General features: G+C 42.4%; 1 protein-coding gene across 1 annotated transcript in view; it reads right to left on the bottom strand.

The window, feature by feature from the left end:
* The window catches only part of PARP8 (poly(ADP-ribose) polymerase family member 8), a 162556-nt gene that overhangs the window by 59502 nt on the left and 83229 nt on the right, over positions 1 to 19825 (bottom strand). The window contains exons 6-8 of the mRNA XM_077816268.1: positions 17440 to 17517; positions 9664 to 9758; positions 3178 to 3238 (exon numbers count right to left, since the gene is read on the bottom strand). Coding sequence (XP_077672394.1) covers positions 3178 to 3238; positions 9664 to 9758; positions 17440 to 17517 — 234 coding nt within the window. The remainder of the gene's footprint in view (positions 1 to 3177; positions 3239 to 9663; positions 9759 to 17439; positions 17518 to 19825) is intronic.

Genomic DNA, 19825 nt, shown 5'->3' with positions numbered 1-19825 from the left:
TGCGGACTGCACATAGCTCTAGTAGACTGATGTGTAGCTGAGTCTCCGCAAGAGACAGTTTTTCTTGAACCATATGCTGATGCATGTGGGCCCCCCGGACTATCAGCGAAATGTCTGTCGTGATTACTACTGATGGGGGTTCCTGTTGGAATGGGATGCCCACACATACATTTTCTGGTCTTGTCCACCAGTGTAGAGAGTCCAGGACACAGGGTGGTACTGTAAGTCGTTTGTGCAGGCTGTGCTTCCTGGGTATGTAAACCGAGCTCAACCAGCCCTGAAGGCAGCACATATGTAGTCTTGTATGTTGTACCATGAATGTTGAGGCTACCTTGTGTCCTAGCAGCTGTAGGACAGTACGAGCTGGTGTTTGGGGGCTGACTCTTACCTCTGTGATAAGGTTTGTCGGAGTTGTGGATCTGTTCAGGGGCAGGAATGTCTTGGCTTCTACAGCACTGAGATGTGTCCTAATGAAGTCCAGTTGCTGGAGAAGGACTAGAGTGGATTTTCGTTTACTTATCTGTAGCCCTAGATCCCTGAACAGATGTGTGATCGTCCTCTGGACAGCGTCCAGTGCTTTTTGTTGAGTTGGACCTTTGAAAAGGAAATTGTCCAGGTAGGGGAAGATCATTATTCACGGTTTGCATAGTGCTTGAATTGTGCTTGCTTCTCATCTAGAAGCTCCTCAGTGAAAGAGCTCAATATCCTATAGTTATCATAATCATATTTTGCTAACAGAGCAGAATAATTGGTGACTCTCAACTGTAAGGTCACTGAGGAGTAAACTTTTTGTCCAAAGAGGTTGAGCACTTCTGGTGTTCCTTATCTTGAGGGGTTGATCTAAACTGTTGTTTGCTGTGTTGACTGGCGGCATCGACCACCAAGGAGCTGGGAGGCGGGTGGGAGAAGAGGAAGTCTACCCCTTTGGTGGGGACATAATACTTCCTATCTGCCCTTTTGCATGTCGGCGTTATTGAGGCTGGTGTCTGTCAGACTGTCTCTGCCAGTTCCAGAATCGCATCATTAATGGGTAGAGTGATCCTGCAAGTAGAGGAAGGTTGCAGAATTTGTACCAGTTTGTGCTGGTTCGTCTGAACTTCCTCCAACGGGATGTCATGGCTCTGGGCGACTTGCTTAAACAGCTCCTGGAACTGTTTGAAGTCATCCGCCGAGGTAGGCTGTGGAGGCATAACTGCTTTGTCCGGTGAGGAGGAAGAGTTGTGTGCAGGAGAATTCGCTTCCTGATCTGCGCCCATCTCAGTGTCCTCCCTGATGTCCTGAGCCTCCATTGGCTGTGGGGTGGGGGACGAGGGGTGCATCTCATCTCTCCTCTGTGAGCTGTGGGTGGTCTAGAGTGACAGCCCCTGTAAGCTGCCCAGGGTTCCCAGTGTGCCAAATGCATTGGGAAGGCCATTGGTGGGTACATCCACAGTGGTCTGTACGAAGGTTAACTCATCTGATTATAAGGATGTTTGGACCTCATATAGTCCAGGGTGGTCTTCAATTTTTTAGTAATGAGTGGTGTGGTGAGAAGATGCATGGTTCTGGCACATCATCATGATCGTCTTCACTGGACAAATGTACAGCAGTCTGAGAAGTGTAGAGATTCCCGCTGAAACATTCCGGAGAGCCTCGGTACCAAGCATGGGGACTGCGGTGCCAACAAGGTAACCAACTCTCTGTTGCAGCAGATTAAGTGGCATTTCTGATGTCGGTACCATTGGTGCCGACGCTGGTGCTGTCAGATGTGATGGCGGTTTAGTCGGGGTGGTCGGTGCTGACTTGGCTTTCTCTACTGGTGCAGACTGCAATATCAGTGCCGGGGGCATGGTGCCTGAGGAGACGCTCAGTATCAAGTCCCTTACAGGCAAGTTTGTGGCCGCGGAGGAGGCATATCTCCATCTGTGCGTCGACTTAGTCTCCTTCATTTGGGACTCAGCAATGCCTGAGGTGCTCAGAGTGTCAGGCGCTCATCTGAGCAGGTGTCAACATTGCAGGTAGCGACCTGGCAGAAGTCTGTCTATGTTTCTGCGGTGCTTTCTGCTGAGACATCTGTGCCCTTCTTCCTCGGTCTGTTAGAGGAAGGCGTGTCTCCTGTCCCTAAATGGGGGGTGCCCGGAGAGGAGGCCGGTGGTCCATCTCTGGTTGGAGAGATTTCTCCATTTTGAGGTGGAGATCCCAGTTGCGCCGGGCTCTCGCCTTTAGGTTGCTACAGTGGGTGCATTTTTGTGGGATATGCGCCTCACTGAGACATTGAACACACAAGGCAGGAACCGCATTGTTGAAAGCCTGGGGAGCCAGCATCTTGAACAGTTAACTGACCCCGCTGCGGGAAACTATGGGGAGGGTAAAACCGGGAGAAGTAAAAAAAATTTTTGTAATAAAACTAACACTAACACTAAGTACAACTTTCTAACTGCCTAACTATCTAAACTATTATTTCTAAAGGTATGGGAAGAGTGAACACTGCCCCAGAGTTCTGTCTTCAGCCGAGGATGGTTGAGAAGGAACTGGAGGGTTTGGGCTGTACGCGCGTTGGATGCGACACCAGTGGCACTGCAAGACACCTACTGGGCATGCATGACCCGTATGGACACTGCTACCATAAATCTCTGATCGACGGCACCAGGACGCACTGACACCTGAAGTGGAGCACCCATAGGAACAGCATTCGAAGAAGAACTATGTTTCCAGGGAGAAGGGGAGACTGGGCAGCACTGTTATCTATGTCCTTTGCCACTCAAACCTTTCCCTAGAAGGGAGCACTGGTGGCAAACTATGCAAAGTGAAACTCATCCTAGGTTGTCTCCCCTCTGGGAGCATATGATGTGGTTCCACATATCTTAGGCCCTGTGGCAGTACCTTTGCCTCAATTCACAAATTCATATGTTCCAAAACCAGAAGGAAACATTGTGATCATGTAGATTGTCCTCCTTGTTTATTCGCAAGGCAATTCTATATGAAAGTAGCAAATAAATAGCTAAAAATATCTTAGTCATGAGTTTGCAGATTGACAGCAAAATGTTTCCACTGAGAATTGAGTAGCAATCAATAACGTGACAGGAGCTTGTAAAGATCAAGAATCCAAAGAAGGGAAATCTCTGACAGAATCTCATATAGGACAGAATTAAATGGGTACTAATGTTCATTATATAATTATATGATTAGATTACTTACATCAAGAAAGCTAACATCAATATGCAGATCAATGTCTACATCATCAATGGCTCCATATTCCCTGAAAGTAAAGACTTATATTACTTTCCAGCTACTGTTCAGCCCAAGAGCATCTATGAGAGGAGAGATCGTATTAAGAATAAAATCAGTAATGGATATTAAAGTTCAAGTTAGGCGAACTTTTCCATAATGGGTGACTTTTTGCTGTATTGAAAGGGATCAACTAGCAGCCTCTGCAAATAATACTCCAAGCCCTCAGTAACACAGATAATCACACCTAAGGAACTGCATAGCTCAAGGGAATTATAATGGGATAGTCTGTAATGGACATCACTGGGTAAATGACAGTTATTTACCTCTAGGTCACTGGTTCACATTTGGTTTTTAGTGACCAAAAGCCATTAACAACTCATGGCCGCAATGAAATGACAGCCTTTGTGTAATGAAGTGTTTGAATCCATTCCAGTTCTCAGTGAACAAGGTATCCACTCTGCTACAAACAGCATCGTAACTGGTAAAGACTGAACAGGAACAGAAACTGAACCATCATTCACGCTTAAATGCTTGGGTTTGTTCCCCAAACAATAGATACGATTCACCTATGGAAACAGGCACAGATCTTTGTATAAGGCTCCTAGTAATGGAAAGTCTGCTATGAGTTGCATAAAGCACCTACAACCTCCCCAGTCCTGAGAGGCTTACAGGGGTCTAGCCCATCTCAGAAAGTGTGCAATGCTGGCTGGACAGCTGGGAGAAGAGGTTAATTAACTGTCTCCCTTTAACAGCTGCCACTGACAGAGCTTCTTTGGATACATTAATGGAGGTTAAAGCTCCCCTTGCCAAAGGAAACCTTCAATATTATAACCACTTGGCCTCCCTGGGGTGAATCCACCTATAACAGTGCAGGTCAGGCTGATGAAGGGAGGTGCTATTTGTGCCTCCCTGAACCTACAAGAGCACACCTGGCCTCATGTATCTATACCTCAGTTTTTTGCAGCTGTACCATATATACTGCACACCATCTTGAATTATTGAATTCTATAAAACTCACTGGGAGCTGTACTGCATTGTACAAAGTTGGTCCCCGCAGAACCAAACTGGGGCACATTGGTCAGGCAGCATGGGGAAGTCTAAGCAGGTGTTGTTTGTTCTGGATTACTTTGAAGATAAAAGGGACTTCATTTTCCAGTAACATCAGTGTAACACTAAATTTACTTTACAAAAGGATTTTTTTTAAAGTTGTATTTTCCATTGGGTGCCACAATAGTAAGGTGCATCTGTATGGCCAACCCAGAACAAATTATAGTCCCTTTAAATGGTATTGATTTCATTAGGGAAAAAAATTTAAAAAGAAAAAAAAATCCAAGAATTTGCACCACAAATCATAGTTCTGATGCATAATGCGCATCATGTTGAAAGCTGACTCCTTTAGTACAAGGAGACAAAAAGAAAACCAATTGGCTCCTTTCTGATTATTCAGATCTACTTGCCTGTATCTTTTCTGTATTCTGTGTGCTAGCATGATGGGCAAAGTCTTTTGACTATAATCATAAAAGTGGATTTCAGACATTGGCTCAGCCTTTTATTTCTTTCTTTAATTAATTTATTTATTTATTGGGCTGGAGGTGGAGGGGGATGGTGGAATAAGGTAACAGCGCCAAATGAATCCTTTACCTAGTGTTCAACAACAAAGCAGCAGCTATACTGACATGGAACTGTCACTGAAAAAGTACTGGATGCCCTCTGATGCAGTTTTTAAAGTTTCTAAAGTTTGTGCAAGTTGAGCACACTTTTCTGAGAGCAGTAAAGTGTACAACGGTAGCAAAGTGCATAATACTAATGAAATGTATAACGGTAGGTTTCTTGATAGAGGGTAGAAAAACTGCTTGAACACGAGCTGTGTAAGCAGACTAATACTTTCATACTGATGCCAAAATGTTCTGCCTCCACTATTGCTCCAATGTGCCATATTTACTTCACATGTGGGCCAGACAGACCAAGACCCAGGACAACAGTATGGGTCAATTCTTCTCCCATTCATGTCAGTAGCAAACTCCCTTTGACTTGAGTAAGGGCAGGATCTTGCCTTAACTTCCAGTGGTCTATGGAGAGGGTTCAGAGAGGAAGGTTACACAGATGATTTCTGTAATATTTTCCCAATTTCATTTTGACTTTATTTGTTTATGTTCTGTTACAACTCAGGGGATGGGATCTTTCATCAACTGAACAATACTGAATGAATTCCCATATATCTGAAGTTTGTCTGTTTGTCAAATTTCAGACATTATCCTTGGCAGCCTAGAGACAAGTTTCAAGGAAGAGTAGACTGAATAGATGGGCATTAAATAAAAATGTAGACTGAATAGATGGGCATTTCTTTCATTTCATTTCAGAGAGGGTTATGGTTTACAGCCTGAATTTTTGTATGCGAAATGCTAAAATAAGGAAGAACTAAATCTCTAAAGATACAAAAAGACATTACAAGTCTTACAAATGTACCTAAGGGCTTCTCATTGACCTCTGCATTTAGACACCTCTGAAAATCCTCACTCTAAAGCCAAATAGTTCCTCTGTGGTACTAATGTGCTGAAGAGGGATGCAAAAAGAAAGCCAGAGGTTTGGGGGCCTTTTGCGGGGAGAAGAGAAATCATACTCCTGTTCCTTCTCTGGGAAACCCTAAGGGCTACTAAAAAGAGTGTCTACAAACTGTTTCAGAAAAATGAAAAAAGCTAAGACCAAGGTGACAGGTGTAGTTGATGTGATGAAACACCCTCCTCCCCAACCTCCCTTCCCCCCAAACCCCCCTGAATGTCTGTCTAGTATTTTGGAGAAACCGCTAAAGAATAACGGAACCTTGAAGACTACCCTGTAATGTCATCAAGGTCAGTGTTAGTTTGTGTTATCTCCCACATGCAGCTAGTGCTGGACTCCCCAAGGCGCAGTTTTAACTCGTGCACATAAGTAAGTATTTTAAAATGCTTGAACTTTTACATTTAATGTGTGATGGGTTTGCTTGTACTGGTTCCTCTTTTGTATTCCCCTCTGATTTTTTGTCTCCTTTCAGTGACCTTCCCTCAGCATATAAAAAAAACTGTTGAAAAATATAGGCTAGAACAACTACCTTTCATGTACATTAACATAAAATTTGTGTTATGTTCCTCTTCCACCTAAATTACTTAAGTGGATAGTATTTTAGAGCAGAATCAGCTGTGTTTTTTCATTAAATGGTCCCTCTTCAAACCATAATTGACCAGTGCTTGCTGTCACAAATAAATGGGATAGCTTTCTTTTCACCCCTTTTCCACTGCTTCCATAGCCTGAGGTAGAGGTGGTAAGAAAGACCTCCCTGCCAATCTATTAAATTTAACAGTGGCCTGAGACTGCATAAATTGACAATCATGCAAGAATTAAACCAAAAAATTAACTTTAACATTTGAAAATAAGACTGGCCTGCAGACAATGGAAGGAACCAGCCCACAGGGCAATTGCTCAGCAGCTTAGTCCAGGCCTACATAGACACAAGCCCTGATCCTTCAATGAACTGAGTGAAGGCAGAGCTTTATGAAGCTGGAGCTGTATTGGCTTCATGGAACTCACTGCTGGAAGGGTCTAAATTTAAGATGTTGCAATACTGTGTGCACTAAGTAGCTAAGCTCACTAACATGTATTAAAATGCAACCAGTGCAAAAGGGCTCACATTTTTTATTAAATTGCTTGAAGAACCGAAAGCCAGATCCTGAAAGCCTATGAACAATGCTTATTTATGCAAGCAGGACCATGAAACTGAATGAGACTATTCAAGTGCTAATATTACTCAAGTGAGTGAGTGTTGAAGGACTGGGCCTTCGAGCAAAATCCCACCATTAAATAAAAATGTAGGCAAAATGACAAAACACACAAAAGCTGAGTGAAATAAGAGAAGATAAAAAGGGTACAACCAAGGGATTTTCATGCTTTCTAAAGCCCACCCCCCATTCATAAGGGACTTTAGGGCTATCCCCCCTAATAAAGCTGCAGGAGCTAGGAAATACTTCTACCACAGCCTACAGCGAGGCAGGAGCAGATGTCATCCCATAGTCCTGATGTAGTAGTGCAGCTCTTGAGATCTTTCAAACAAACCTTCAAGAGGCTGATCCCTCAATAATCACTGTGAACGGACTCTGAGGGGTTTGGTTCATGTGGCAAATAAACAACGTGTGAAGGGTTTGCCCACCTCTAGCATCCAGAGCTCCGTGATGAGGAGCTATATACCATGCATGCCTAGTGTCTGCAGAAACTCCTCTTTTTACCTTTAAAGTTCTCTGGTTGATCGATAATTAGACAGCTGGGGAAGAGGCAATCCTCACAGGGGATAAGTACACAGCAGCTGGGTGAGTGCTTCCCAGAATGGGCAGACAGACACACGTAAACTCTACTTGAGCTACCATGCGAAAAATAGCAGTGTGGCCATAGCAGCATGGGCAGTGACTCAGGCTAGCCTCCCAAGTATGTACCTAGAGGGTCAGGATTGTATTTGGGTGACTAGTGCTGCCACAGTCACTCTGCTATTTTTAGCATGCTAGTTGGAGCAGAGCTAGTGTATGTCTGTCTACCAACACTGGAAAGTGCTCTCCAAGCAGCTATGTAGACATGCCCTTAGATATAGTCTCATTCAGCGGGTGCCCCCAATGTCACTGTCAGCTGGATTTGGTGCAGTAAGGGAATTAGGATTAGAGTAGAGGATGAAACTGAATGCCTAACGTTGCATTTTGTGGTTGCCAAAGATATATGGGTATTCTCAACTGCTGAAGAACATAGGAGGCACAAAAGTTTTCCACATGCCAGAAGCAGTCACAGATACCAAATTCTAATGAATTGAGCCCTAAGAGATGGCATAGCCCACAATGAAGCAGATTATTCAATAAATTAAATGCATTAACATTTTTAAAAGGTTATATTCATTGTTGTAATGTTAAGTGCCTGAGGGAACATATTATAAAGGTATACAGAGTTTCACACAGTGTAGCAGTTAACAGTCTGACAACTAAATGATTATCTCATTCATTTCTTAAGTCATGTACAACTGCTTGGATTTAAATTTCCAATGTCCGTTAAATCAACTGAATTTCCACTTAACTTCAAACGGCAGATAATGAAGACTTTTTTCTTTTAGGAATATCATCCAAGGAATTAAATATATGTCATTAAATGTACACTTGATAAATTAAATGGGCACGTTATTCAGCAGCACCACACAACTTAGTTTTAAATAATATCTCTTTTCTTAGAATAAAATAGTTAACATATTATATAGGTTCATGGAAATTGTCATATGCAAAATATGCAAGATGATCATTAGGTCCCGTGTAGTTTTTTATTTCTTGTCTCATATCATATTATCAAGGTGATATTTTCTCCATCACTTTGCAACCAGATGTGTTAAATCTTGCCTACTGGTCATAATGTATTTATCATTATTATTAAAATAATACCTCATGAAAACATTATGGACTGCATGACAGAGCAAAGATAATTTAACAAATATGTTGAGTTATATTATGCTTAACAGTAATTTTAATCAAAATATAACAGCCCAATCCTGTCCCCATTAAAGTTAAAAGCAACACTCTCATTGACTTTAACGTTTACAAGATGGTGCCTTAAGAAATTGTTCTGAGCATAGGCAGCTGTATGAGTAAGTTCAACAACACTACAAAGCAGAGCTCAGAATCATCACTGCTACATCATAATGTTCATTCACTTTCCTTTAGTTGATATAAATTATCCCCCTAGAAATCTGTAGGTTATGACTAGGGCTTTGTTTTTGTCACGGAGGTCGCAGAAGTGACAGATTCCGTGACTTTCCGCAACCTCCAAGACTTCTGCAGCTATCAATGTGGTTGACCCCAGGGCTGCCCAAGCAGCTGGCTCCTGCTGCTGGAGCGGCCCTGGAGCCAGCTGCCCTGGCCACTGCTCAGGTGGTCCCGGGCTGTTGGCCCCGGGAACTGCCCGAGCAGCAACCAATGCGGCTGGCCCTGGGGACTGCCTGAGCAGTGGTCCCGGGGGAGGCCTCTGGCAGGGGTCCCAGGGTGGCTGGAGCAGCCACTGTTTAGCGTCCCCCGGCAGCTGGTGCCGCGGGCCCCCCTCAGCAGCGGGCTCCCAGGGCACCCCCCTAAGCATCCTCCTAGGGTGCCCCCCCAAGATTTAGTCAGGGGTATTTATAGTATAAGTCATCGATAGGTTATGGGCCATGAATTTTTGTTTATTGCCGGGCACCTGTCCATGACTTTTACTAAAAATACCTGTGACTGAATCGTCGCCTTAGTTATGGCCCTTTCTATAGTTTGTGATGGAGATCCTGCATAAAAGCCTATCTGCAACATGTCAAGCATGCCAGAATATAGCCAACTAGCTTCCATTCCCTAAACTCATGCTGCTGATTACCAATTTCATGTCCGTTTTCCAGCCACAGAACTGACAAGAATTTTACCCAATAAAATGATGTACCTGAGAGATACTGCGTTAGGCCCATAGATCTCTCTCACTGCTGTCAAATCAGCTTCCAGCTGTGGGTGCTTGTGAAGTTCTCCATCGTAGTTAACCTGCAGAAAAATGTAATATGGGGGGTGTTTTTATTTTATTTTTTTACTAGAAGCAACATTTTCATAGTATTCTAAGTGCAATGTGGTAGTGTTACTCAAGTCGTTTCGTGAATTTCATCTGGTCTTTTCTCTTCTATTGTTCGCCTCCATGTTCCATTGATGGTATGTTTACCATGGTACTATACCAAAACACAAGCTGCTGCTAAGGCCATATGAAAAAAAGAAAGGAAAAAATTGACAATGGGATTTTTGTGAAAAAAGTGAAAGCTTCACTTTCAATATTTCCTTTTCTATGAAGATAAAAGTCAGTCTGTTGGTGAGTTTATTTGGCATCTTAGCACTTGACCAATTTCATTTTTTTCTGGTGAAAAACAAACTGGCTATGCAACAGGAAAGGAGGAACTTATTTGCAAAAATTGTGTAAAATTGGCAAAATTCATTCCAAGTTCAAATACAGGCAGAGCCACTTCATTGTCCTCCTTCAAACTCTCCTTTGGCATGATGCCTACAAAAAACTTGAAAAGGCTAGGCCACTCGCATGCTGAGACCACTCTCTATCATACTGACCCGTGTTGTCTCATTGTTTCCTTGTACTCCCCCTTCTGTCTGTAACTATCTGTTTGCTCTTGTTTTATGCTTAGATTGTAAACTCTTTGGGACACAGACTGTCTTTTTTGCTGTTTTTGTAGAGTGTTTAGCACAAGGAGGTCTTGGTCCCTGACTCAGGTTCCTAAGCACTACAGTAATACCAGTAGCAGAAGTAGTTGTAGTAATAATAATAATAAATATATCTTATCGAAAAATCCTATTTTCTATCTATTCCTATCTATTGAATTTAATAGGAATGAAATTTATGGGGATCTATAGAAACTACTCAAAAATACAGTATGAAATCTTGGTCTCACTGAAGTCCTCCTTTCTTCCTAGATTTCTATAACTCTACTTGCTAATATTTCTCCAATCTAAAACCACTTCATTTTAAAAACGAAAATATAAACTGATAAAAAGTCACATGAGACAAGGAAATCAATCACCTCGAAAATAATTAATTAGGGATATAGTATATAATTTTCAAAAGCACTTAAGTGACTTAGAACTCGTCGCTTTGTTATTATTACTGATAGCCTACAACACCATAAACCATATAGAGAAAAGTGACATGACCCAAGATAAAAAGAAAAGGAGTACTTGTGGCACTTTAGAGATGAACAAATTTATTAGAGCATAAGCTTTCGTGAGCTACAGCTCACTTCATCGGATACATACAGTGGAAAATATGGTGGGGAGATTTTATATACACAGAGAACATGAAACAATGGGTGTTACCATACACACTGTAACAAGAGTGATCAGAAAAGGTGAGCTATTACCAGCAGGAGAGCTGGGGGTGGGGGAACCTTTTGTAGTGATAATCAAGGTGGGCCATTTCCAGCACTTTACAAGAACAGTAGGATGGGAAATAAACAAGGGAAAATAGTTTGCTTACAGACAGCCCCCCCCCCCCCCCGAACCTGAAGCAAATACTCACCAGCAACCACACAACAAAAACAATAACCCAGGAACCTATCCTTGCAAAAAGCCCGTTGCCAACTGTGTCCACATATATATTCAGGGGACACCATCATAGGGCCTAATCACATCAGCCACACTAGCAGAGGCTCATTCACCTGCAAATCTACCAATGTGATATATGCCAGCAATGTCATATGCCATGTGCCAGCAATGCCCCTCTGCCATGTACACTGGCCAAACTTGACAGTCTCCACATAAAAGAATAAATGGACACAAATCAGACGTCAAGAATTATAACATTCAAAAACCAGTCGGAGAACACTTCAATCTCTTTGGTCACTCGATTACAGACCTAAAAGTGGCAATTCTTCAACAAAAAAACTTCAGAAACAGACTCCATTGAGAGACTACTGAATTGGAATTAATTTGCAAACTGGATACAATTAAATTAAGCTTGAATAAAGATTGGGAGTGGGTGTGTCATTACACAAAGTAAAACTATTTCCCCATGTTTATTTCCTCCCCCGCCTCCCCTGCTGTCCCTCAGACGTTCTTGTCAACTGCTGGAAATGGCCCACCTTGATTATCACTAAAAAAGGTCCCCCCCCGCAACTCTCCTGCTGGTAATAGCTCACCTTTCCTGATCACTCTTGTTACGGTCTGTATGGCAACACCCATTGTTTCATGTTCTCTGTATATATAAAATCTCCCCACTGTATTTTCCACTGTATGCATCCGATGAAGTGAGCTGTAGGTCACGAAAGCTTATGCTCTAATAAATTTGTTCGTCTCTAAGGTGCCACATGTACTCCTTTTCTTTTTTGGATACAGACTAACATGGCTGCTACTCTGAAACATGACATAACATGACATTTTCCTCTTGAAAATGTACGAATAATATAGTAGGAAATGTATCGTTGCACACCTCCATTGCATATGGAAGGTAGAAACAGCCAATGGAAGTTTAAGATCATAGAACAAAACTGATAGTTTGGTTAGACTGTATGAGGTCCAAATAAGTTATATTTGTCTATACTCTATAAGGATCTACAATCTATCATTTTAAAGGTACCAGGTATTGTCCTTTAGGAAAAAATACTGTAATCCATAAATATTTTTACAGTTATAGTGAATGCCTATAGATGGTGTGGTCACATTGTATCCTGTTACACTAGTTTAAATCTGGAGTAACTCTACAGAAGTCAATTTCCCCAGATTTGGACTAGTACAAAATGAAATGAGAGCAGAATTTGGCTTTGTCTCACAGAGAAAGGCAAAGAATGAAGCACTAGAGTCCAATTCTGCCCTTAAATATCCATGTAGACTTCCCACTGACAACGTTTGTTACACAGGCGTAACTGATGGCAGCACTGGGCCCTTGATTTGTACATCATATGTAGTAGGATTCTAAATCTGAGATTCAGTGGTCTGTATCAAGTCTGACATTTAGAGATGTGTATTTCAACTGAATTAAACAGTACTCATCTGATCCCCCTTTATAAGTGAAAATTAGCCAACGATAATTTGACCACATTTGGAATTAATCAAAGAATCTGAAGCCCATCTGAAACCCACCGATGTAGCAGCAGCACAAGGTTACCAGACGTACTAAGAACATTTAGAAAAGGGAGGGATCTGAGCTAGTGTATCACTGACTTATTCTGGTCAAAGCTGGAAGGCATAGCTCTGGAAAGAATCTTGTTCTTATCCTCTATGCTGCAGAAGCTAGGTCTAATATAGGGAAGGGAAAAAGGATGCTGTTGCTGGGGTACTGGCATTTTGCTGAATCAGACAGAATCAGTTGTCAGGGAGAGGGTGAGTAAGGTGAGGGTGGCAGGACTGCCATCCCTACACATCCCCCATCAAGAAGTAAAAAAACTAGGACCCATCACTCTCTCAAGTTGCTGACATAATCATAAGCTCATCCTTTATTTTTTCATGTTAGATGAGGGAAAAACTATCTTTTTTAAAAAATAAAAATTCCGACACCACATATATATACTCCAGAGTTCTCAACCAGTGGTCCAGGGCCCCCTAGGGGGCCACAAGCAGGTTTCAGAGGGTCCACCAAGGATGGCCAGCATTAGACTTGCTAGGCCCAAGGGTAGAAAGCCAAAGTCCCAACGCATGGGTCTGAAGCTCAGGGTCCCAAGCCCTGCTACCTTGGGCTGAAGCTGAAGCCTGAGCAACTTAACTTCGCAGGGTCCCCTGTGGCGTGGGGCCCCAGGCAATTTCCCTGCTTGCCGATGTAGGCCCTGGCTTTGATACGCAGAAAAACAGTTGAGGCAAAGGTGGGTTGTGGAATTTTTATAGCATGTACTGATGATTATGGAGTCCTGCCTTATGAACAGAGAAGGGTGATCATCCTGTGAATCACAACATACTTGACTTGCCATCTTTTTTCTCCCTATTATATCAAGCATCACAAAAATCTGTCCAGAACAATATGTGGGTTGCCTGGCTCCCCAATATAATGCTTCCCCAAACAATTTCTGGCAATGGATGGCTAAGGGCTGGAAAGGGCAGCAATTCTGTGTTCCCCTATTGGCAAGGAGGAACACCATATTAGGATCATATAAGGTATTGCCCATCCCTGTGATACAACCCTAGCCACATTTATGAACGTGCAGAAGTGAGTGGCAACTTCGATTAAAGGCAGAGGTTTTTTACAACTGCAAGTTTACACCGTAAGAGCAGCATGAATAAGAACCAAAAGCAATGGTAAAAAGAAAAGGAGTACTTGTGGCACCTTAGAGACTAACCAATTTATTTGAGCATAAGCTTTCGTGAGCTACAGCTCCCTGAAGCTCCCTGTAGCTCACGAAAGCTTATGCTCAAATAAATTGGTTAGTCTCTAAGGTGCCACAAGTACTCCTTTTCTTTTTGCGAATATAGACTAACATGGCTGTTACTCTAAAAGCAATGGTGTTATTGTTCCAACAAGAGCTGATCTGCTGTTATCTTCTGCAAATGTACAGAGGGTAGAGATTCAAAGGAAGAACTCATAAAGACTCTCACAGAGAGCAAGTATAAGAGTTAAAGGTCCCAAAAGTAAAAGGTCTGATAAGTTTGCCATATCTGAAAGGCTTGTCTCCACATTTAATCTCAGACATGATACAGATTTTTTTTGTCCCAACATAACAACAATGGGTAAGAACTCTTAAAAAGAGTTCAAATGATTTAGGAAGATAACTCCTAAATCCCATTTCAAAGAGGAGTGCATCAAAGCACATTAACAAACTGTGCATCAGCAGTGTTCACACAGACAATTAGTCTGCAGCAAGCTAACACAGGGTAGATTCACACCCCACCTTGGCATGATCGAATTCTTAATGTAGACAAGCCCTCATTCCCACTGAAAATTAATAGGACTTAGGTGCCTAAGTCATTTAGCTACTGTTAAACTGTTTACCCAATTTATCTTTTGGGGAAATTTTATACAGGTGATGCAAACCTTTCCGCTATGGACTGAGACACTATGGGCATGTCTACACGTAGTACAGAGCTGCAGTGGCGCAGCTGTACTGATGATCTAGTGAAGAGGCTTCATGCCAGCAGGAGAGAGCTCTCCTTTAGGCATAATAAAACCACCTCCAGAACAGAAGAAGCTATGTTGGTGGGAAAAGCTCTGTGCACACAAGCGCTTATGTTGGTGTAACTTATATCGTTCGGGGGTGGCTTATTCATACCCCTGAGAGACATAAGTTATGCCAACATAGACTGTAGAGTAGACATAGCCTATGTCTTTTCTTTACCACCACTCCCAAACCCTTTCCTCTTTTCTACTTTCCCTTTTTCTCACAATCAAGTCTCTCATTGTTTCAGTTGTCACCAGTTAAAAATGGCAAGATTATCTTTGACTAGCAATTTCTTCTCCAGTTGTATTTCTCATGTGGTTAAATTGGCATTTATCACTTTCTAAACAGTTTGAGTATCTAGAAAGAAAGCATCACGCAGACATTAAATTAGTCCAAACAAAAAAGGGCCATGTTTGTATAATTCAATGACTGTGTTGAAAAAAAGATGTAGAACCAGAAATTATTGAACCAAAATTGGTGTATCAGATATTAGGCATACTCAATAGACAAAATAATGAGGGGATGTGCTATTCCACTAATCACTGTCTTTTTTGGGTTCTTAAAGATAAAGCCTTAAGGAGAAGAATACAGAAGAATAGATGGAGGCTACTGGCATGAGTGTCACCATTGGCTGCCACCCCTACCATCTCCATCACCCCTACCAAAGATCTTCTTTGTCTTAATCCTGATGGCCAAAGAGAGGGACACAGATAACATTGCCACCTCTACCAACTCCAGCAGAATCCATAACACCACTTTGGATGAAACAGGACAGGATTTTAACAAGAGCAGCAGCAACAGCCACTCCAGCTCATCTCAACTAACTTCTTCTCTTTTATCCAAAAGGAAGGCATTACCTTCTCTGATACCATCTAAGAGACAATCAAACAAGGTTTTTATTTTTTCCCTTTTAAAACTCTTTCCAGATAAAGGGAAAGGGAACAAGAAATGTCATCAGAATGAAAGTTTTACTTAGTACTTTACATTTAAAATGCTTTAACTGTTTTCTCTTCTTCTCTATATCTTTAATAAAAGGTTAAAAGGCTTTTTAATGGTGTCTTTGCCATCGTACTAAGCAGGCTGAGGTCTCTCTATGCCAAATGCCAGACCTTGTTTAACACTGTTTAATGACAGTCAGTGACTGGTTATGTTAACACCTTTGGTCCATTTATTCTATCTAAATTAACATAACACTTCCTTATGGGGCTTGTCTATTACTTGTCTTCCTATTTGCTCCCTTCATTCATCTCACACTTCTTCTATTGCCTTAATTCTTCATGCTTTTCTTTTCTACACAAAACTCTTTAGAACTCACTTTCTCTTTCTGTGGGCATGTCTTAATTATGGAGCTAAATGGGTGCTGCTGCAATCGATGTGGTGGCATTGATTTAGTGAGTCTGGTGAAGACATGCCAAATTGATGGGAGAGTGCTCTCCCATTGATTTCTGTACTCCACCTCCCCGAGAAGTGTAAGGTAAGTTGGAGGGAGAGTGTCTCCTGTCGACACAGCACAGTGTAGACACTACAGTCAATGAATCTACCCACGGCGACTTTAGTTACGTTATTCACGTACCCGAAGTAACGTAGCTTATATCTATTTACTGCAGTAGTGTAGACCATGCCTCACTCTCTCAATTTATACTCCATCTCATAACCTGTTTCTTTTCCTCTCATTAATGCACTTCTAATGATCTCTCGTCTTCTCTCTTCCTCTTTTTGCTTACCCAATATTTTGTACTCATTCAGGACAATCACAGCTGTTGATTTTTTTTTGCTTTTGGTGATTACTGTATTTTATTCCCCTCTCTCTTTCCATGGAGCCAGGGTGCTACATAAATAGAATGTAATGTTACCAGTTCAAACACCATCCAGGCAAATATTGACCAAAACCTGTTACTATTTAACAGCTAATTGGTAGCTTATGGAATGGTGTTCTCAATCTGATTCCTGGTGGCCGAGTGCCTATATAACAAAAACCACCCCCATGAATGAACACTGTTTGCATTTATTGGTCCCTTAGTTGATGATTTCTGAACATCAAGAGTAAAGAGAGTGCCCTAGTTAAACACTCCATTGACCTCTCAAAAGAAACAAGTACAAAGGGAACATTTTAATTTCCAGTAGGGACTAGGATATGATAATAAATAATTCTGCTGAGGGAACAAGAGGGAAATATACAGAGATATAATTTTTTTTAAATCAGCTTCTCTCTAGGTGAATTAGACTACAGAGCTCAGGAAGGATAAAATTTAGTGTAATATAGATCACAAGAGTTTTGTAGCTTTCGCTTTTACTGTTAAAATGCAGTGCTATTATTTTTACCAGATGACAACCTCAACACATAAGAGTTTACAACCCCATTTTGCTCCATTGATGTCAATAGGATATATGCTTTATAGAGGGAACAGTTATTTCCTGGAAGCTAAAAAATAGATCCCATTTTAAAAAACATCCAAGTTACAATTAGTTTTCTTGTCCTTACAACTGCACAAATTTGAAGATCAATATAAAACACAAAATAAATAATCTCAGAAGCCTTAAAATGACATTGTTTGCAACTTTAAAATTATTGGGAAAATGCTCTCCCTTACCTGTCCCCCATAATAAAATTCTTCAGAATCATTATCTCCTTCAGAATCTTCTTCAACTGCACTATTGTGCCTCGAGTCCTTATTTAAATAAATAAATAAATGTTAGCAAATGAAACAGGAGAATTACATTTGCTTTTCTGCTTTTTGTAATTATGTATGTTAAAAATAAACACTTCACACACTTTAGTTAGAGTTTTCATTAGTAACGTATAGGCAAGAGGATTGTGGGCCTGACTGAAACAATGAATGGCAAAATTCAACTCTCCCCCTATAGGTAGGGCCCAACCAAATTCATGGCCATGAAAAATGCATCACAAACCGTGAAATCTCATTTCCCCCTGTGAAATTTGGTCTTTTGGGTGCTTTTACCCTATCCTATACAGATTTAATAGGGGAGACCAGTGTTTCTCAAATTGGGGGTCCTGGCCCAAAAGGCAGTTCCGGGGGGGGTGTCACAAGGTTATTTTAGGGGCGTTGCAGTACTGCCACCCTTACTTCTACGCTGCCTTCAGAGCTGGGCAGCCAGAGAGCAGCAGCTGTTGCCCGGGCATCCAGCTCTGAAGGCATTGCCCCACCATGCCAGCAGCAGCACAGAAGTAAGGGTGGCAACACCATTCCATGTTGCCCTTTACTTCTGCGCTGCTGCCTTCAGAGCTGGGCAGCCGGAGAGTGGTGGCTACTGACTGAAGTAGTACTGACTGCAGTGCAGAAGTAAGGGTGGCAATATCATACCATGCCCTCCTTACGTCTGCGCTGGTGTTGGCTGTGTCTCTGCCTTCAGAACTGGGCTCCTGGCCAGCAGCCGCCACTCGCCAGCTGCCCAGCTCTGAAGGCAGCGCCGCCGCCAGCAGCAGTGCAGAAGTAAGGGTAGCAGTACCGCAACCCCCCCTACAATAACCTTGCAACCCCCCCCACAATTCCTTTTTGGGTCAGGACCAGTGTTCCCTCTAATTTTTTAAGTCCATGTGTGAATGAATTTTGTTATATGCACCAATATGGAGGTGATGTATGACACATCACCTTCATATTGGTGTACATAACAAAATTCATATGGTGGGGCCAAAGGGTTCTGAGTGTGGGAGGGGACTCAGGGCTGGGGCAGAGGTTTGGGTGAGGGGGGATGAGGGCTTTGGCTGGGGGTGCAGGCTCTGTTGTGGGGCTGCGGATGAGGGGTTCAGGGTGCGGGAGGGGGCTCAGGGGGCTGGGGCAGAGGGTTGGGGTGCGGGCTCTAGGATGGGGCTGGGGATGATGGGTTTGGGGTGCAGGCTGCCCCCGGGCTGCAGTGGGGAGAGAGATGACTCCCCCGAGCCCTCTCTCGCCACAGCAGCTCGGGGCCAGGGGAGAGGCGCCTCTCCCTGGCCACGCCAGCTTCGGCGGGGCTCGGCCGGGCCGAGGGAGGGGCTCCTCGCCCCCAGCCAAGGCTGGTCCATGCTGGGGCCGTTGGGGAGGGGCGGCTCTCCCTGCTACTGCAAATCCGCGCTGGTGCTTGTGCCGGCGGGGAGGGGTGCCTCTCCCCACCAAGGTAGGTCCGTGCTTTGGCAGGCGGGGAAGGGCGCCTCTCCCTGCCACAGTCCTGAGCCCCTGTGCGGGGCTTAATAGGCAGCTGCGTGGCCACGCAGCTTAGAAGGAACTTAGGTTAGGAGCTGTACAATTACAACACTGTGAAATTTCAGATTTAAATAGCTGAAATCATGACATTTACAATTTTTAAAATCCCATCACCATGAAATTGACCCAAATGGACCATGAACTTTGTAGGTCTCTACCTAGAGGACATTAACCTATTGTATTCTGGCAAATCAACTATAATAGTCTATATTAATTTGTCAACAACATAAATAACACTTAGATTTTACATAACAACATTCATCTTCAAATACCTTTAAAAGAATTAACTTATTAATTTACACTCACAATAGGGACGACTCATAGAAAAAGGTACCATTTTATCAATGTAAGTTAGAAAGTCACACTTTAGTTCTTGCTTAATGTCATTCAACTGCTTAAGGACATTATTGCTTGATTTCCCACAATCCATTTGTCATTCACAGCCCGTCTGTTAACAGGAGCTCACATAAATTGAATACTTGATAAAATCATAAAGACTAAATTCTCCTATTTGACCCACACTTTATCTATTGCACATTTTGCATTCACAGGAGGCACAAAACTTCCATAATGACCCAGAAATCAACTGTGTGAATTGAACAGAATTTTTCCTTTAATCTTATATATTCAGAAAAGTCAGATATACTTTTGCCACCAATTCCATGGCCTCATATTCTAATCTTATCTCCTTACCTCTGCCTGTAAATTCATACTATATGCTGTGCATGTGTATACTGAGTGAAAATCGTATTTTAAGCCAATTTCATAGCAATTTTAA

Source organism: Eretmochelys imbricata, chromosome 5, assembly GCF_965152235.1.
Source record: "Eretmochelys imbricata isolate rEreImb1 chromosome 5, rEreImb1.hap1, whole genome shotgun sequence".
Lineage (NCBI taxonomy): Eukaryota > Metazoa > Chordata > Testudines > Cheloniidae > Eretmochelys > Eretmochelys imbricata.
Note: the sequence above shows the minus strand (reverse complement) of the source record. Positions and strands in the feature narration are given on the sequence as shown.